Source organism: Callionymus lyra, chromosome 12 (genome assembly GCF_982586985.1).
Source record: "Callionymus lyra chromosome 12, fCalLyr1.hap1.1, whole genome shotgun sequence".
Classification (NCBI taxonomy): Eukaryota; Metazoa; Chordata; class Actinopteri; order Syngnathiformes; family Callionymidae; genus Callionymus; species Callionymus lyra.
Window position 1 is genome coordinate 15,679,750 of NC_141829.1, and position 20,812 is coordinate 15,700,561.

At 42.4% G+C, this 20,812-nt stretch overlaps 1 protein-coding gene across 2 annotated transcripts in view; it reads right to left on the minus strand.

Moving 5' to 3' along the window:
• gli2a (GLI family zinc finger 2a) overlaps positions 1-20,583 on the minus strand; it is a 65,845-nt gene extending 45,262 nt beyond the window's left edge. For both annotated transcript variants that reach the window (XM_087803874.1, XM_087803873.1), the window contains exons 1-2: positions 20,296-20,583; positions 5,464-5,597 (exon numbers count right to left, since the gene is read on the minus strand). In XM_087803874.1, coding sequence (XP_087660000.1) covers positions 5,464-5,578 — 115 coding nt within the window. In that variant the 5' untranslated portion in view covers positions 5,579-5,597; positions 20,296-20,583. The remainder of the gene's footprint in view (positions 1-5,463; positions 5,598-20,295) is intronic.
• Between the last annotated feature and the right edge of the window lie 229 nt (positions 20,584-20,812).

Genomic DNA, 20,812 nt, shown 5'->3' on the forward strand with positions numbered 1-20,812 from the left:
AGTTTCGTCGGCACCTTAAGCAAGGTGTGTGTGGGAATTAGTGCCTCCCACTAAGTTCTGTATTATTGTGGAAGTTTAGTTAATGTTTGAATAGATCGGCTATTTGTAAAGTCGTGAACAATAAGTTGATTTACTGCTCCATCTCGCCCCCGTATTATTGATCATGTGCAAAAAAAAACCCAAAAGTGAAACCATGTAAGTTATTGGCGATGGATCACTGTATCGTCAAACTCAGGACCAGTTCTGTGGATATTTAAATCCCATTGAAGCCTTGCTTGAATCTGAAACAACCGAGCCTTTATCGTCTGAAAATCTTTAAAAAAAAAAAAAAGGAGAAAAAAATCCTTTTTAAACGTCCACTATTCACCCGGCTAAAGGTGGAGGGCCAGGGAGTTAAACCCAGAGAGGGCATGAATGTGGTCATCCCTGCATAACCCTTGCCGTTGAGCCCCAAAAACCTCCTTTTCTGTCCCTCTCGCTCCATCTGTGAACCGCAAGAACGTAAGAGCCTCATTTAGGGCCACAAGAAAGAAAAGCAAAAATCTCTTTCTCAGGAAGATTAGTGGCCGTCCCTTTGGAGTAAGAGGGATTTCGGGAGGAGGGTGTGGGTATTTTTTTTTCTCTCTCTCTCTGGGACATTTTTCTCTGCCAAATGGGTGCTAGAAGGACCCCGGGGTCCAGAGCCTCGCCTCGTTCCGGGGACCTTTCTGGGATTGAGGCCGCGTCTCTTGATCGACGTGATTAACACGTTTGCTCTTTATCGCAAACGGTAATTAAAGTGGAGTTTCTTCCGATCGTCCATCTGCGCTCAGGCGCCGATGATCAATGTGGGCGAACGAAGGAGAACGAGGGGAAGACGGTGATTTAGTCGCGTAGCTTAAACAAATGTCGACAAAGGTGAAGCCGGCGCGTCTCAACCGGCGTGAATAATTACACGTGGACAGCGTCGTCGTTTCCTCTGCCGCCCGAGCATCGCTCTCTGTCGCGCCAAAGACAGATGAACGTTACACGCAGAAACACACAAATCTGCTCCAGTGGCCTCGTACAGTCAACACCAAAAATGAAAGATGATGGGAAAAATTCCCCTGGAAAAAAAACTTTCCGTGGAAACAAAAAAAACGAGGGGCTCTGGCAGCGAGCGTGGCTGGGGGCGGAGCGGATCATTCTACAGGTATTTCCTTTGAAACCGAGAGATGTTTTACAGTCGGGCACCTGATCCGAACACATGTTCCGCTGACATGGTAAAAAGCAAAGAGCCGACACCGACTCGTAAATCCCGGGGACTCGGGAGTCGGGTTGCACGGAACCGGCCTGTGGAAGCACGCCCCGCGAGACAGATGCAGGCTGTCATGCAGAATGCGGGTGCCCATTTAAAACCATTAACAAGAGCCCTTTCGGAAAAGAGGCACGACTCTCTCGCGGACTTGAACCGTGGCGTCCCTCCTCGGATGCCGATGACACACTCTCTCCATTAGAGGCCAGACACACTTCCATTATGTCTTAACACTCCCGAGCTGCAGACAAGTTCAAAAGGGCAGAATGTGTGAGAAGAGCGAGACTCATGAACACCAGTTATGAGATTCGAGAGCGACTGACAGAACGGATTAGGTTCAAGCAGATTCTTTCGTGGTTGATTTGGGCTGAAAAATGTTCCTCGAAGATTAGCGTTCTTAACTGGAGCTTGAGTTGATCTGAAACAAGTGATGAGAAGATTCCCAAGAAAAATGGGAAAGTACATAGTAAGTAAATATGTTCTTTATTACTCTATTGAGAAGTTGCTTCAATCAAAGATAATGTTTTCAATAAAAAATGAATGAATTTAAAACTTTTTTTCACTTGAAGTACAATTGAATAATTAAGACAAACTGTTTAAATGAAACTTTTCTTTTTTTGATCCAAGCAACTTTTTTGATTTTTACTTTATTAAAAATATTAAGGTTTTTTAAACTTCTTTTTATCTTTTCCTCTACTTTTGTTTACTGTATTAAAAATAATGTTTACTTTATTTATTTTTTTAAATTTGAAGCAGCTTTTTTTATTGGACATTTATATTTTTTTATTTAAGCGACTTTTCTAGTTTATTTAATCGTTTTAATTGTTGAAGAAACTTTTTTTATTTATTAAAATGTATATTTTGTGATTGAAGCAACTTCTTTTCATCGAAAATATATATTTATCTTTTCGATTTTGGCAAACTTTTAACGTAATTGAAATTAAAAATTAAATAATTTAATTTAAGCAATTTTTTTTTAATTAAAAGAAGATTTTTTTTAAATAGAAAATGTTTGTAATTCTACCTCCATACAGTTCAAACTAAAATGACTTAGATGTTGACTTGATGTTTGTGTGTAACATATTAGCTTCATATGCAAAGCGAGAAATACTGATCAAAACTCTCAGTACAAATGTGTCGTCTGGATTCTAGCAGCTCTATTCAGGAACGAAAGTATCTCCAAGTCTTCACTCGACCCTTCAACCTGCAGATGTCGGCCAATGCTCCTTCTATAACGGTCAGACACAGATTTAAAACCTCCAAAGTTGAGTTTTGTTTGACCCCGGTGCCAAGCGCTTTGAAGTGACGGCCTAAATGTGGCCGGAGGATTCTCCAGATATCGGCAGCTCTCCTGAGAACAGACCTCGGTCCAGCTGTCACACTCACGCCCGCGATCAAACCTCTTGATCGAGCCGGACGGACAAAGACGGAGATGAATTTCTGTGAGATTCGATTACGCAACTCACACGTTTTATAGCAGAAGGGGAGACATTTCAAAGGCAGACAGATGTTTGTGCATTTGTTACCATTTTAACGAGATTTTCAAATCCTTTTTAAGACTTTTTATTTAATTTTAGAAAGTTTTAGATCCTTTAAGGCAAGTGTCCCAATATCAAATGGCTCGGTTTTTTATTTTTATTTACAATTTGTGGTTTCATGTTTCTTTTGTGGTTTAACTGTAAATTTGGATCATTTATCTCATGTCATTTTTATTTTAGAAATGTGAAATCAGCAAGTTTAACCCTTGTGTTATCTCAGGGTCAAGTTGACCCGAAAGGCCAGAAACCAAATGGTTTTTTGGTATCCCTTGTGTTGTCTCTGGCTCAAGGTGACCGACCTCCTGCATATGTATTTATGGAAGCCAGGGAGGTCGTTCATCTTGACGCGGAGACAACACAAGGGATACCAAAAACACATTTGGTTTCAGGCCTTCGGGTCACCTTGACCCTGAGATAACGCAAGGGTGAAGGCGAGTGTCTCAAACTGAACTGGCCCCGTGGGGGCCTCCAGAGGTCAGTTCTAAACTTTTCTTTTAAAAATTTGATTTATATTTTGTGTTTAAATTTAAATTAAAGTTTGGTTTTAATGTGAATTTGTACCATTTTATGTTTTATTTGTATTTTAGAAATTTGAAATAGACAAGTTGAAGAGCATCTTCTTTAAAGCCTTTTATTCAAGAGGAAATCAGTTTAAATTCAATTTACTTATGGAATAAAAAACATGTTAAAAAATTATTTAAAATAAAAACAAAATAAAAAACAAAGACCATGAGGCTTCACGTTGCCTAGGTTACAGGGTTTATCTTGATGAGGGTTTAAGGACAGAGTAATATTCGTTGCTGCTACAGAGTCGCCGACAAAAACTTGTTCTTAAGTTCCGTCGCTGTGACACCTCGACATCCTCGGAAGTCCCGTTATTTATTCACATTCGCCCCATTTGTTGTTGCATGCTAATCCACAGACGGAATAATAAGAGATCACAAACAAAAACCATCCGACGCTACGTGCTGACGTCCCACTTCCGCGGCGGCACCAGACGCTTCATTAAACCGATACCGGTCGCCCACCCGATGATGCCGGCGAGCCGACCCCCCCCACCCACCGAGGGGACCCCGAGTGTCCGGTCCCGGGGCCGGAGCAACAATGTTCTCTTCACACCGAAAGTCTCATGTTTTACTTATAAGCTATTTATTTAATCACTCTCTCACGCCCGGAGCCCCCCGAGGACCGACGCTCGACCACCGGCATCAACAAACGTGTGAACGCGGGTGAATAATTCAAGGGGTGGCAGGAGCGATATCATTCTCATGATCCTTTGTGGAGGTGCCAGCGCGCTGAGACGTCCTACTTTCACCCGCCGCATCCCCAAACAACCGCAGTGGCAGGCCACCAAGCCCATCGTTAGAACCCCCAAAAAAATAAGGCCACAATAACGGGCGATGTCTTCTTGTTAGCATTTCAAAGGTGCCCCCCCCAACCCCCTCTTTCCCAGGCCTTTATCCGCGGCCCCTCCGACGCCGCAGTCCACTGCCGCGGCAGCCTTTCTGACTAATTCATGAAATCTGCACTTGGGAGGTGAGAACAAGGTCCTTCGACCTCATTATCGCACTTTTTCATCATCCATGCTCTGACATCTCAGAAACATGCGTATCCCCCCATTCCCCGGCTCTCTTTTCATCCGCTCCGTTGGTTCTTTAGACGGAAGACCAAGTGGAGATTCAGGGGGGAGAAAAAAAAACCCATCTGAGTCTTGGATCCGCTCGGAACCAAAGAAGTCTGACCGTGAACTTTCGCGAGTATGAGGATAGTTCTGGTCCTCCGTGTTGGTTGGAAAGACTCATGGACGGTGGTCTCAAATCTAAGTAAATGAATGTACATGTTGATATTGTGACCTGTGAAGATTTCTAGTCTTCGCTGCTGATTCTTTGGATTCTTATTTGAGATTTTTCGTCATCCAAAAAGTCGCCATAAGAGCAAGACAGACCAAAAATATACACACCTGGACTCGAGTTTCACGTAAAAGTGACCTTTGACTTAGCAATGATAACATAAATTAGCGACTTATATAAGATAATATACACATAAAGGCCTTGTGCTAGTTCTGGGGAATGTTTGATTAATATATATATGTTACTGTTTTACTGTGCCGGTGAACAAACTTTTCGCTTCACTTCCAAATAAAGGGCCCGTAAATACGACTACTAAAAGAATAAGTGATTAAAAAACGCAACTACAGCCAAAAAAACTTAAAAAGTAACATAAATCAGGTCGTTCACAATAAGGAACTGATATTATCCAACAAAAATGATTACTAAGATTAAATCGGAAAGGAATTTGTAAAAACGTAAAAAGAAAGTTTGGTAAATATGTTAAAGAAATATTAACCCATGATTTGATCACTTGATTGATTTTGACTCTCCTGACCAAGGGTTTTACCAAAATAAAAGCTTGAGTTTTATTCTGTACCATTCGTTTTTCTCTTAACTTCATCTGTCCTACGCTCTTGAATGCACCACAGGTCCAATGTCCAGGTTCTGGTCCATTTCTTTTGTCATGGTAAAGAAAGACGAACCTCTCCCGTGTGTCCATGATCCTTCTCTTAGTGATGCCCACTAACTTTTGCGTCTCAAAGAAGATGGAGGATACAAAGAGATTCACCTGCGATGAACAGGTGTATCGGGGTCAACGTACCTCTGGTCAGGGTCGTGGGCGACGGCTTCTTGGGGAGTTCGGAAAAGCTGCTCCCGTCCAGAGCCGGCCCTTTACCCTCCTTCTTCTCTGTGGCTGTCGGAGCAGACATGTCCATCCTGTTAGGTCCACACAACCTGGGAAGACAAGAGAGACACGGGTCAGAGGTCACGAAGACAGTCGGGAAGTTTGTGTGGTGGATTATAAAATATGTATATATTTTTCTGTTTCCTGGTCATTTTTTCAACTTTCCTTTTTATTTGTACTTTAAATTTTTCAATAACTATTTTATTATATATTTCTTTTACATCTTTTTGTATAATAATAATAACTATATTACTTTTTAATGTTTGTTAGAGACGAGAAATGTTCAATTCTTCCGTGAAAAAATACCTTTCTTTCTTTTTGTTTTAGTTTGGTCAGGAGCCCTAGTATGGCTCCATTGCAACCTGGTAATTTATTTAATTTTTTCCTTTTTTTTTTACATGTTTTTCTCCAGTTAATATACAAGTAAAATTATGTTAAATGTAATAAATATTTTTAATAAATATTTTGAATTAACTTTATCATTCCAATTCTTCTTATTTACCGTTTCCATGTGGCAAAACAACTGAAAAAATACCGTAAACCGATATAATTTTAAAAAGAAAAACTTTACAAACTCGACTTGAGTCGGGTTCTCGTCTGCACTGTTGCAAGTCTGCGATCACATGACACCAGGGGGGTTGGAAGGGGGAGCTTGATCCTGTTCGCTGCCCACTCGACCAGAAGATGAGAAAAGAAGTGCCCCTTGTTGCTAGTTCTCCTTTGGCCCCGGCCATCTGTCCGAGCCGCTCACACCTGTACCAGACCCCTCGGATCTCTGCTGTCAAGAGGGAGTGGAGGAGGAGGGGGTTCTGGATCTTTGGGATCATCACGATTAAGTTCAACTCTCGGCTCTGCCAGATGTTAATGGGTCGGAAACAGTGTTGAGAAAACCGTCTCCAGAAGAACGAGAAGAGAAAGATCGAGTCACATTCTACCACTCGCTCAGCTTCCTGGCTAGTTCCCTGGCCGTGTTGGCACCGCGGAGAGGAGAAGCAGATGTAGCCTAAACCTGTTAGTCGCCCACCTCTAATCGGCTTACGCTGGCCCAGAGTCAGACGACTGGCACCTAGACGGGTCGCACACACACACACACCCGTGCTCACGGCGACATGTTGGAAAGCCACATGAACGCGTCTCACGTTTGACCGGACGCGACCAGATCAGTGAGCAATTGTCGGACGGATCCGACCAACAGACTCACTCGAATGTGAGATAGTAGTTTCATGTTCTGGAGTTTTGGTGAGTCAACTAGGCTGGTTCTGTTCATCCCCTCCCCTACTCCCTTCCTTCCTTCTGACGGCGTCCACTCTCGTGTTCTCGGCCTACCGCTAAACTCTTCTCACCAGTCGGGCGGCGAGAAAACAAACGCGAGCGAGGGAGATGTTTGTTCTTAAGCGGAGGATGATCCAGCAAGTCAAACAAGCGGCACGTTGCCAAACTCCGGCCCGGGCCCGTGTTGTTGACTCAGTGAGCGTCTGAAGAACCTCGGCACTCCGTTTGCACAATTGGAACGGAACTCATTACGTCCAGCTGAGGGACGGGTGTGTGCTCAGGTCCTGACCCGAACCGGATGACGTCCAGACGATCACGTGTGGGCGGATTATCTTTTATTACGATTACTCTTTGATTTTTAATAATTATTTTTAATAGACTTAAATTGTGGAAAATGTCCTTTTCTTTGAGTTTTAAACAGCCTTGTATTTTTTGGTATTTCTTGGTGCCTATAATACTATTCTGAAATGTATATTTCTAATTATTTGGATTGGTACAAAAGTACACATGAAGTATTTAACTAAATTCTGATGATTTTTTTTGAGCAACAATAAAATAAAGAAAGATCTTTAAAAGAAAACCCCGAAAAGAACTGTGTGTTGTTGAAGTGTTCGTTTATACCCTCTATTATGATGTTAATTACAAAAATCTTCATAAAGATTTCTTAACCCTAAAAAAATGAACTTTAAATCAGTCAAATAACAAAATTTTCCCCCGGAATTCTGGTTTAAGATTAACGTCCACGAGTAACAATTTAAAGATCGTCCTCGTCCTCACACCTGTCCACCTGTAAATTAGTCCTGACACTTGGAACATTCCTCCTCGGTTTTAACCTTTTGCCCACTCGTGACGGATCCTCTTTAGATTCTCCGGCAACAGCTGAAGTCTCTTCGACGCCTGAAGCTGTTGATTGTTTTCTTTTGTTTTTAAGTATTTTTTTTACTTCTGTAAATAATGTTTTTTATTATTATTTAACAGTGTTTAAGGATGCACAGTCTTATTGTGTGTCCGTTTTAAAATTGTGTTCATTCCTTTTTGTATTTTTCCATACTTGTATTTGAATTATAAGTGAGTTACAGACAGACCAGAGTGAAGTATTCTTACTTTTATTTTTTTCTGTGTGTTGCCGTGGTCTTTGCGGAGGAGGTGAAACCTGGTCAACAATCTGAGTGACTCAAGTCTGCTTCGTACAAGTGAAGGATATTTACTGAAGGTTTTTTATTAAGGGGATTCTGGCTCAGAGTGTCCCGGGTCTGCTGGGGCCTCCCTAGTCCAGAAGACTGATAGTGTCTACTGACTCCTTCAAGAAACATCTCAAGAAGTTTTTATTTGTTCAGGTTTTTACTTGATTTTCTGGAACTCCTGTTGTGTTATCAGTTTTATCTTGATCTTTAAAGTATATACTTTATTGAATATTGTTTTGATTGTTTAAGCGCTTTGTGACCCTGGTCTGGAAAAGCGCTATACAAATAAAAATTACTTACTTACTTACTTACATCCTGACAACTAAACCGTCTTTTGGAGAAGGAAAAGTACTGCTCTGAGTCTCTCCTGGACGACTTAGCTTTCATCTTATTAGAGAGTCCTTACCCCAGGAGAGAAGACTGATCTTGTTCTTGAGTCGAGAAAAGCTGCTGACCTCTGGTTTGAAGTATTAGATCAAAACTACTTTCTCAACATTAACTTTTTATTAATTGAGTTAAGATACTCCTTCGTTTGTCTCGCAAGAATCCTGAATCAATTCTTCTTGACTTGGTTATCAGGACTGGTCTGTTAAAAAAGGTTCCGCTGATACTTTTGAGTCCGACAAAGTTTTCCGAGTACTTTTCCCAACCGTGTGCCGAGCTCTTGGATGTGGAGTAAATCTGAGCGATCATCGACTTGGTTCACTAACAAGCTGAGTTATTGTTTTTCTCCGCTTCAGTCTGGAGTGATCTTCACCTCCGCTGCCGCCCGGCGGCTCCTCTTTCACTCCAGGAATGCAAACACACATCAAAAGAGTTTGTTCTGAAGAGATCCAGGCGCTCGTCCCTTCCTATCTCTTAAGTCCTCCAGAACCGCATGCTGGTAGGTTTCTCTTACAGGCGGGTTGTGATGGACAGGTGAGGTTGCCCCGCCCCCCCCCCCTCCCTCTCTCACCTGTGGACCCTTGCGCTCGGGTTTCTGGCACCGATGCAGGTTCACACAACAAGAACCAAGAAACTAAACATGGTTTCGCCTTCCATCACTGCGTCTGTCACCGCCGGCTCTGGTCCACCTCACATGACCCGGTATCATGTCCACCTACAGTCACAGAAGACGATGCTGGCTCCGAGTCTGGAGGAGTCGTGGAGCGGCGGCGGCGGCGGCGCCGGGCCTTCAGATCTCCGAGACCAGACAAGTTCAAACAGAACCGGAGCACATTCTCTGCCGCTGAATCACGTCACGCGGGAGAAGTCTTCGTCTGAGGTCGCAGCATCGCACCGGGGGAACTTTTTTTTAACCCAAAACAGGAACTGAGATTAGGAGCCCAGCGTCCGACACATTCTTCTTCTTTCGGCTCAAATTGCTTTCGTATGTCGGGATGAACCTACGAGGAAAGGGAGCGCGGCGGCGGCGGCGGCGGCGCCGTGGGAATGTGGTTCGACTCTGATTGGCGGGTTTAACGGTCAAATTCCTTCTGTCGACTTTTAAATCGGAACACGTTTTCAGAACCGTCAGTGGTTTCCGTCTTAGTTGAAATATTTCGGAGCGTCCGAACGAAACGCTCGCTCGTCAGATTCACGATAATTCGGAACGATCCACATCGTGAAGAGGCTTGAGAGAACAGATGCGAAATATTTTTTAAATACAGTGCTGGTGCTACTGTAATCAAAGTTTTATGAGGGCAAAGTTGTTTTTTAACCTTTAAGATGTTACAGAAACATGAAACCCATTTTCCCTTTTGAAATACTTTGTATCTTTATCTTAAGAATCTGATGATACAACATATATAAGACATATATATATGTTTATATGTTTATATAAATATGTTATATATATATATATATATATATATATATATATGTCAAAGCCCTTTATGACCCTGGTCTAGAAAGGCGCTATATAAATAGACATTATTATTATTATTATTATATATTATATATACTATTATAAGGTAAGGTAAGGTATCAATAAAGTTTTACCTTTGCTTACCTTATAATAGTGTGATGTGAAGTAATTGAAACTGCAGTAATGTTGTTGTTTTTAAGCTCTTTTTAAGGGAAAATGGAATACGTTTAAATCCTAAACCATTAAAATACACATTACAAATCACTTTAATACCCTTTATCTTAACTACCAAAAAAGGTTTTCAGCCAGAAAAGTGAACTTTTGATCGGTCAAACAACGTCTCAAATATGAAGCCATAAATACACACAATCTCCCAAACAGGTCAACAACACAACTGTCGGGACTCAGGAGTATATTTTAACAATTCTGCATCGTCCCAAATACTCTCACAGTGAATTCAAACGTCACTAAAAAAAAGTTAATATTTGAGAAAACATCCTAAAAATGTGAAAATTTGAACACATTTCTTCGAGAGTAGTTGGACTTTTTTGCTGATGTTTGACCGGCAACCTTTCCAGGGTGTCCCAGAGTTCCTGTGCGTCTGCTGATTGTGACTCAAGATCAAGAGCATTTCTATATATTCATTTGACCAACTGTCTAAAGAAGCGTCAAAATCATCGACGTGTTCTTCACGGGCGTCCCTTAATCCGATCCATGTCTCTCGCGCCCGCCCGCCCGCCGCCACAGTCCAGCTTTCCTTCGTGCTCGCGTAGGTCGACATCTGTTTCGCGTTGGTCCCGGGCAGACGAGGAGATCAAGCACAGGATATTGCCTGCACTCGCAGGAAAGGTCAGGTTGAGGGGCGGCTACGAGTTCCGTCCAGAGGGGCTTTCGCTCTGCCGGTTCTGAGATGCCTTTTATATTACATCAACGGTTATCTGCTGATTACGGCGCATTTTCCGCAATCCAGTCCACAGATGGGGATTACGGCCCTCATGAAGACTCGAGGAAATGGAATATGGAAGAGGCTCGGACGGTTCAGTCTCTGAGTCCTTTTTGGAGAACTTAGAAAATATTTGGACCGGAGTTTATACTCAGTTGTATATCCTGACATTTAACTACATCTACTTGTGATCAAAGGACTCAGATTAAACCAGAAAGATCCTTGAGTATCATCCAAATGGCGGAGCTAAAACAAAACTAAAATAGTAAAGAACTTTTTTCTAAGAGAAAAAGGCTGCATTCACTCCATTCTTCCTTCACTTGTGAGCAAAATCCCAAGATACTCCCCCATTGAGGAGGAAGGGAAGAGCAATTTAATGAGCTAATGGCTACATTAAATAGCTGTCAAACATTAAGAAATAATGGTGTATTATGAGAGGAAGTCTAAGAAAAAACAAAAAAAATATATCAAGAAAATCAAATGTTGTAAGAAAGGATAGTTATCCACATTATATAAAACGTTTTTTGGCACCGTACACCAGTGTAATGTCGGCATTGTTTGTCACAGACCGGTCAACCAATTCATATAACAAAAATAAAATGGCATGACATGCAAAAACGGAACATTAAATGGATTAAAAATGAATCTTGGTTTCTCTAAAACAAGATGGTGCCATATAAAGTTCGTCTTTCACTCATGTTCGCTTGTTTACTTGTTTTATTCGTGCTAATGTGACGTTGGAGAAAACCCTGTAATGTTTTATATATTCAATAAAACACTTTTTCAGGCAGTAATAATCAACAAAACTTGAATAAAATAGTAATTACTTTTCTCTTTGTGGGGACCGGTTCTGGTCACTGATTGATTGTTGGGGGGCCACTGGATAAATCTTCATGATCACTTTTGTTGTTTTACTACAAGGGCCACAAATGGCCCCACAGCCTGAATTGCCCTGGTTTTCTGCATCCCAGGTTCCAAACCAGAACCACGGTCCCTGACTCAGAAGATTTGATCTTATCGTTTACATTACCACCTGGACTCGGCTCGTAACACGAGAGTTTGTTTGAACCCGGGGTGGTCATAATGTTTCGGCAGGGGTGGGCTCCGTTGTAATGGAGGCCAAATGAGTGTGCGGCCCGACACGTGTCAACTTTGAAGCGTCAGTGAGTGTGGCAGCTGTCGCCCGGTGCAGCGTCGCACTCACGTGACTTCCTCTCGGTCCCGGAGAGTTCACACTCGCTCTCTCGGCTTCAGCTGTCCCGCCGGAGACTCGCCGTCTGTGGGGCCCGGGGACTCTGAGGCCTGATGTGCTCGGGGAGACGCTCCTGCGGCGTGGAGGTGTGATGACCTTTCACCTGCTGCGGCAGCTGGTGGCGGCAGCTGAGGTCAGGGAGCCGCTGACAACGTGGAAAACTTCCTGCTCAGCCGTGAGATTCTCGCCTCCTTACGGAGACGGTCGAGCACGGTAGGGAATCTAACCGGCAACCTCATGCTAGCTAGCAAGAGCTAAAAGGGTAGTGAAGTACTTTGAGCCGGTCTTTTGAGCCAAACACTGGAAATGAATCAACATTTCTGCTACAACGCTCAATTGGCCTCACTCCCTCCCAGTGAACTCATCGAGGGAGCTGTCGGTTTTCTCCATCAGGCCCGACAACAGATTAGGATTTGACAAACTAAAGCCAGAAACACACGTCAGTCTGTTTAGTCTTTTCTCCTCAGTCGTGACTTCAGGGCGTCCGCATGTCCTCACCTGCTCATTTCCCAGAATGCCTCACTGGGCTCTGACCACCTGTTGACAGGGCAGAGTTCATCTGTAGTATCCCCCCACCCCCCACTCCCCTGCCTCACCCTTCTAAACCACCTCATAAGTTTCACCCTCCTTTCCTCACCCACTTCTTCATCTCCTCACCCTTCTTTTTTCGCCAAGCCTCTCCTCAACCACCATACTCCTTGCCCTTTCCTCGCCCTATTTTCCTACCTCTCCACACCCCCCCTCACCCTATCCTCCTCATCCTCCTCTTCCTCCATGCCCTCTCCTCACCCTCTTCACCCTGTCCTTACCCACCTTACCCTATCCTCCCCCTCCTCGCCCTCTCCCGTTACTTCTCTGCCTTTCCACCCCCTTTTGAACCCTCTCCTAATACTTCTCGCCCTCCCTTCACCTCCCTCACCCTCTATTAACCCTCCAACCCCCTTCTTCTCGCCCTCCTCATCCTCCTCACCCGGTTCCCCCACAGCTCGCCCTCCTCCCTCTCCTCTGGAGACACGTGACAGTTTTTTCCTCTTTTACTGAACTCCTGATGCTCAATATGAGGGATCATCACGGAGCTAAAGACAAGCACATGTCCGGGTCAGAACCATCATCGTTTTCAAACGTCTCTCAATCCAGGAGAGGCTCAGGTTCCGTGACGGTCTGTGTTTGGACTTCAGGGTGAGTCGGCCCGACAGACAGTGCTCATTGTGTGCGGGTGTATGTGTCGACAGTTCACTTCAGATAAGGGTGTGATAACGAAACAGCAAATCCTCCTCAAAGACGACAACATTAGCAGCAGAACTAAACACCTACTCCAACTTCTTCTGTAGCTAATAGAAATGCTAATGCTGGTGCTAGTCTGGGGCACATTTAAGTTATTATAAGTTGATAAAATTAAAAATGAAGCCACGTCTCCTACATTCTACTAATATTAAAAACGTATTTAATTGACTTAGAAAAATTTGGAGAGAGAAAAACAACAACATCATTTGTATCATCGATCATATTTAAAATAAATAAGACAAATCAAATGATTTATTACTTATTGTAAATGTCCAATACTTTAAAATTTGAACCTGCACTGTGTAAAGAGTTTATTTTTATATTTTTTTAATTTCAAAAATATTGCTCAACTGTACCCGAGCAAGTTCCTAATTGGCGCTACAATGATAAGGGCAATAAAAAGAAATACCAACTCTAAAAACTGCATTATAAATACCGAATTAAATACAATAATAAGAACAAAATACATAAATAAATAATGACCTTAACTAATTACATACTAGCTCCAACTTGATATATATTCAAAATATTATCACTGTTCTAAAAAGGTTTTATTGTACCAAATACTAATATTTATATATTTATTAAACATGTATAGACTGATACAGAAAAGAATATTTGAAACAAAGAAAAGTTATCAAAATGAGTGATGATAATATTACTAATTTATATTGAGACAATGTAATATTAAAAAAAAAAGAACTATGATAACATAACTTTTGCAAAAATAAAAACAGAAAAAAATACTCTAATTAAACAAAATATAAAATGCACCCCATAATAAATCGTCAAACGCCCAACTAGAGAGGTGTTGATCATCCGGCGGGCGACTTGTCGTTTTTATTTGTCGACTTGATCTCGAGTGTTTCCTCAGTAAACCCTCCATTTTCCCCCCAAATGACGGAAAGATAAACTATTTGTTTAAAGCCGACGGCCGGATAAAAGCCGACACTCTCTTTTGTGCGGAGAGTTAATCTTGTGCTAAGATAATGAAACGGCCTCCACCATCCCCCTCCCCTCCCCTACACACCACCTGACCCCCGCTGACCTCGGCAGGGATTCCACAGAAGACCTCCGAGCGGCGGGTCAGCATTGTTCCTTTGTGAGCTGCCGGACAATGATGATGTTTTTTGGGGGGGCAGCAGAGGTTTTAGAGCGACTCCTGAGTTACTCCAAGACAAACGTAAACACCACTTTCTGAGCTCATGAGCATCCAGAACTTTGGCAGCCGTCTCTGGGTGTTCCCCCTCTTGCTGGACCGCACCGACTCCGGTCGCCAGGTTGCCGAGGCGACAGATTCATTCCACTGCCTGTTACATTTCTGCTACATGACTCTTCTCTGACGGACTTACTGCTAAGTAGAGAGTTCACGATAAACAGATTCTTCTAGGAGTTGGTTTGACCTTATCATCCCTGAAGATGCTTTTCTGATACTTTCATCAGCTCATTTTTAGAGACACGGTTACGTCTTGGACATCATTGAGCAAATCAATTTGAATATTTAACTCAGTTGGTAAAGATACAGTCTTGTTTCCCTTATTCACTTCCTCAACAGTAGGGGTGTTTGTTCAAGAATCTAGCTACATGCTAGGTATAACAACACAGGGGCACCTCTGATATAGATTGCAATACTGTAGATACAAGTATATATTCGTAGTATTGTCGAGTACTACACTCTGGTGTTGCAGAATTTACAGACCACATGACTCTTGATGAAGTCGTAACTGCTTTCATTTGTTTTGAAACCAAAATATGTCTAAAAAAAAATAGATTTAAAAGCTGCTGGTATCGACTGTATCCTCTCGTCCTCAGTCATCTTGCAGCCGGCAGTTTCATTGCAACACAAAAATGAAGAATTGCCGTGAATATTTGCATGTTGAATTATGGATTGCTCAGGGAACTTTACAACTTTAAATTTGCTACTGTTGTTTCCATTTTTTTTACTCCATGTGATTTAAACTGGACTGTTTGAACAAGAGGAGTAGATTTTTTCTTCAAACACTTTTCTGCCATTTTTACCTTCTAAAATGTTATAACGTGAAATGTTATGTTTTAAACTCAGGTTCAAACTGCTAGCTTTCTCTTTCAAAATATTTAAATATTTACGTTTTCTGTGTGTTTAAGGGCAAAGTGCAGCCCTAGGGCCACATTAGGCACTTGTATTTGTCTTTACTGTATGTGCCCCTCATGAGTCCATGTTAAAATTCTCGTTTGTTTTTTTTGCATTTATTACTATTACAATCTCCTTATGTGGCTATGAGGTTTTACTTTTTTAGAACATTTTCCTCAGTTTTTGTCTTTTCTTATTTTTATTTATTGCCCCTCAAGACAGTTTGTTCAGGAAAAAGGTGCTTTTAACAGAATTATATACAAAAAAAAAGAGATAATGATTTAACACAGACCTGGGCAAAGTTCGGCCTGGGAGTACATGCGGCCCTTTGACTGTATTTATGTGGCCCTCGAGAGGTCAAAGATCATCTATGAACTAACAGTTTGAATTCATTTTAATTTATATTATTCAATACTATAACTGTTGTGTTATCAATTGTATTTCAATTTAAAGTATTTACTTTATTGAATATTGTTTTGATTGTTTAAGCGCTTTGTGACCCTGGTCTGGAAAAGCGCTATACAAATAAAAATGACTTACTTACTTACTAACTATTCTCTAAATATTTAATTTTTTTTGTTTTAGTACTTTTGTCTCTTTTTTTCCTCCGTATTTATCGCAATCAAAAAATATTTAAGTAAATATTTGGGAAAAAAAGTGCTTCAATATCGTGTTAAAGTTATATAAAATAATATTTTGCATATAAAGCTTGATTCTTTTACTCAAGTTTGTACTGTTTGCTACTTTTATTTTTGCTTGATTTCCCCTTAGAACAGCCACTGTATAAAATGTGGCCACTCAGAAATTAGATTTATTTCTGTAACTTGAGCTACAGCTTCTGGCCTCTTTTTTTTTTTTTGGTCGGTGGCCCCTCACCGCAGTTACTTTATAAAATGTGGCCCCTGAGGAAGTTTAATTGCCCACTGCTGGTTTGGAGTCTCGTACCCAAAAAGTTCAACTTCCAGTTCAAACTCTGTCCTTCAGATCGCAGCACTTTGACAAACTCTGTTAAACTCTTCAGACACGTGTCACATCTCTAGTGCTGGGTTCCTCATCTGGGGGCCTGGAGGACCCACTCAGGAGAGGCTTCGGCGTGCTCCACCGTCCCGGATGTGATGCGCCGCCTATTAAACTCCCGACACTCCAGACAGAAAGGAACAGGACGTGGCGAGATCAGCGACACAACGGGCGTTAAAACAAGCAGGTTTTTGTGCCTGAGAGCCCTGAGCAGCACCTCTCTTCTTCGACCCCCCCACCACCCCCCACCCCACAACAAGTCTGAGGGGCCGGGGCGCTGGGAACGCTCAAGGAGGGATCGTTCAACACACCACTCCTTTGACCGGCCACATAAACGCCCTCTCGGTGTCGTTCAAGCGGCTCTTTATCGGCTAACCCGAAAACAGATCGAGATACTACCGAAAGGAGTTAAAACTGAACACTCTCTGGAATCTCTCTGCTGGACCGAGGAGAAAACTGGACTTGTAAAGGGAGCAGCAGGTACTCTTCATCCCATAAATTCCTCAGCGCCCCCCCCTCCCTCCTCGTCCTCCTCCTCCTCCTCCCCGCCGCCCTCCTTTTCTTGAGGCTGCCATCATGAAGTGACGGCGTGAATGGCTTCATTGCTCCCAGTACAGTTTCTGGCTCAATGAAACGAGGGCTCGGACCAGGACGGGCTTTTTAAGGTCGGCGCTGTTCCCTTTCAACTTTTCAGTTTACTCAGCAGGAGTGGGAGGCTGCGGTGGAGGTGGGAGGAAGGGAGGGAAGGGAGGGAAGGGGCTCCTCCCCCCCTTACGCCCCTCTCCTCCTCCTCCTCTTCTAGGAGTCACTCACCCTCGCCTCCGTCCCTCCTCTCCGTGGCCCAGTACGCTAGACTTCATCGGTATTTGCTTTCAAACCCGACCCCCGCCTCCCCTTGTCTCGCCCTCCCCTCCTACTCGCCCCCTTCTTTTTTTTTTAGAAGTTAGTTCATAAAATTCTGCGAATTTCAGACTAAAATCTGTAGAGCGTGCGTGAAGCCGCGGAGATGAAGCGCCGGACCAGAGCGCCGAAGGGTCTCCCCCGAACCCCCCAAGCTGAGGGGGCTGAATGAGCTGAATGGGCTCATCCATTCTTCCGCCCTTTCACTCGGCGTAGGTCCTAACTGTTGGAACTCTTCATTCCTCACAATGGACCCCGATGCACTAAAACTTTTTCTCTCTCTCTTCCTCTTTCATGCAAATCGCACCCCCCCACTACACCCCCCTCCGACCCCGACCGAGGTCGTCATCATGTGAAGCGGAAAACGCAAAAACAAAAACCGGAGGATGACAAATAATCCCCAAAACTCTGAAACCGAACCAGGAAGCCGCCTCAAATGACGGCGGGAAAAATGCGACCAACGTGGAGGAAAGGATCGACAGGGTTCACGATCGCATGATTGACAGACGCTCCAGCACATGATCAACACATGCGTGACACGCCAGCGACGTGATTATTGATCCTGATTTAAAAACTTATTTGCAGTAAACAATCTGAACTCTCAGGATTGATATTCAGGTGTCGGGAGTTTAATAACATGAAGATCATTGATTGATCCAAGATGTCTGACATTTTGCAAAAAAAAATTAAATTTGATCACTCGAACTGGGTGTTTTTTAACATTTGAACACCAGACTTTCTTACCATCCTGTCAGCACTTGAACATGTCACTGAAGTTTGGAGAAAACACTGGAGCTAAATAGACTGAAAAGAGCGATAGATATTCCTCATCCATGATTGAAAAAGTGGTCTAAAAACTTTTAATAACATTCTGAGTTGATGATCAATGACCTTCATGTTAAATTATTACTTAACAGGCTGATCCTTGAAAGTCATATTAAATAACATAAAAAATTGGATATTCTTGACAGCACTTGAACACATAGTATGAAGCTGTTGAGGTTTTGATTTAAAAAAAAAAAGATATTCCAGGACTAAATAAGATTAAACATGAACAATAACGATAAAGAAAAATAAGCTCCGAGAGATGCCGCAATATCTAACTATTAATTCACTTCTCAGTGAACTCAGCCTACTTGCATGAGTAGTTGTTGCAGCTCAAACTCAACTCTCATCGTGTACTTATACATGAATATATATCAACTCAAAGTCTAAACGGAGCTGTCAATCACATACAAAAGTGACATTGAGTTTAACCACAGACACAAGAAAACTTTTTCTTCTTGATGTAAAAAGATAAACACGGTCATCAAGTCTGTTCCATCACTTCTTCTTTCCAACCTTTTTCTGGTTTAGCCTTTTAAGTAGCTGTTGAATTAAATTGGGAGTAGATTTTTTGGAACCTCTTGCAGGCCGCATAAAGGATCTCTGCAGTCCAGGTATGGCCCCCAAGCCTATAGCCTCTGTAGTGCACTAAATCTGACTATGTGCTTCTCTTTGTCCGACTTATGGGATTCATTTATATCTTTATATTTGAGTCAGATTTTTATGGTTTTTTTCAAAAGCACCCAACATCCAGTTTAATCCGAACAAAAAACAGACCAAGTGCAATTCCCTGCAGTACTACGAAGACTTTTAACCACCATAAACTACTAAAAATCAAATGTTTAATATTAAATGTTTGACTGAAATGGTTTGGGTTTGTTTATGAGATTCTGTGAAATATGTTCCAAAGTGAAAAAAATCACTTTTTTTTTTCCTATTTGAAAAACCTAAATAAATCCAAGTCCAGATGACACATTAAAGTCAGAGGTCAGTCAACAGCCAACACAATATTAAAATAAACACAATACATAATATTCTAATTAAAACTACACACAACAGTCATCTTAAAATAAATATATCTATTTCACCTGTGCAGTCTTTATTGTTTGAAAAAGTTTGAGAAAAATGGATATAAAGACCTACAGTTATCTGACCCGGGTTTGAGTAACCATCACGGTCCCAATCCAGACTATACTGATATATATCGATAATAATATCTTTATAATAATCAACCGTATGGTCTTTCAAATCCTTTAATTTAAAAATAAATTATTTCCACAAACTTTTTGTCTAATTGAGTTTAATAACTACACTACATTAATTCCAATAGCCAATTCGATGAACTAAAGTGAGACAAGAATCGACCCCTGTTGGACTCCACAATTGTATCTTGACATGTGTTCGTAAACAAACCTCAAACTTCTCAGATTGTGGAAACAACAAGAAAGAAAAAAAACATTTGTTAGTGTTTGAATGCAATGAAGGAAACATTTGAACAATTTAAATCTCTTCACCCAAACTTTACCAGTGAAACTAAGAAGTGTGTGAGGCGAGAGATGCGAGGGGCCAGCGAGGAGGAGACAGGGGCCACTGTAGTTTGGATCATTAGCAGCTGCTGGTGAAGCTAAAAGCCAACAGCAAATATATCTTGCTTCAAGTGGCGCACAAAGGCGTCAAGTGTTTGTTGACTGCTCCGCGTGGAGAGCAAACAACCAGGTTCGAATCCCTCAATGAGAAGCAAAAAAAAAACAAAAAAACTCGGGCGCTGTCAGCGGCGGGACAAAGACTTTTTTTTTTTTCTTTTTAGTGGAACGCGGTTTTTACGTGTTAAAAAAGTTAGTCCGAGGGGATCAACTGACGCACAAAATGCAAGTCGGATTTTTAAAAGTGGTCTCGTTTAAAGCGGATCGGGTTCGCATCTCTTCCCATGTGGATCAAGTTGCAGCGAGGATTTTTGGGATTCCTGTGTCAGATAAGTTCAAAGTGCAAATGAGATGTGAAGCTGCCTGAAGCCTCCTCCGCACAACACTTACTAGAAGCAGACGAGAGAAAGAAAAAGAAAAAAAAGAAAAAAGTTCCGACAAGCATCCTTCAAAAAAAAAAAAGTTTCCTTACCTCCTTCGCTGCGTCCCACTCACTTCTCCGAGGTCACTCGTTCGGTTCCGAAAAGAGTTTTAAACTGCGACTCGGGTTTCAACTCCATCAAAGTTTGCGCGACATCTCGTCACGAAGCTTCGGCCAGAAACTTTTTCTTACGATCCATCTTCTTCTTCTTCTTCTTCTCTCCTTCTTTTTTACTTCGAGGTTCCGTGCGCGCGGCGGCGCGAGGTGGGTCGTCGGTTCGAATCCCGCGTCCGAGCAAAAAGTTTGGAAGACACGGTGGCTGCAGAGACATGCGGTGGTGTTGAGATCATCAGGCTGCTGATCTGTTTTCAATCCGAACCCCCTCCCTCCTTCTCTCCCTCCTTCTCTCCCTCCCTTCTCGCCCTCCTTCTCTCCCTCCTCCTCCCCCCCCAACGCTCCCTGGTGAGTTGGGCCATTTGCTGCGCCAGATGGGCCGGACTAACTCGATCCAGCAGTTGTAGTCGGAAGGGAAAAGCAAAGTTAAGATAAAGTTTCACGCGTTAGTGCT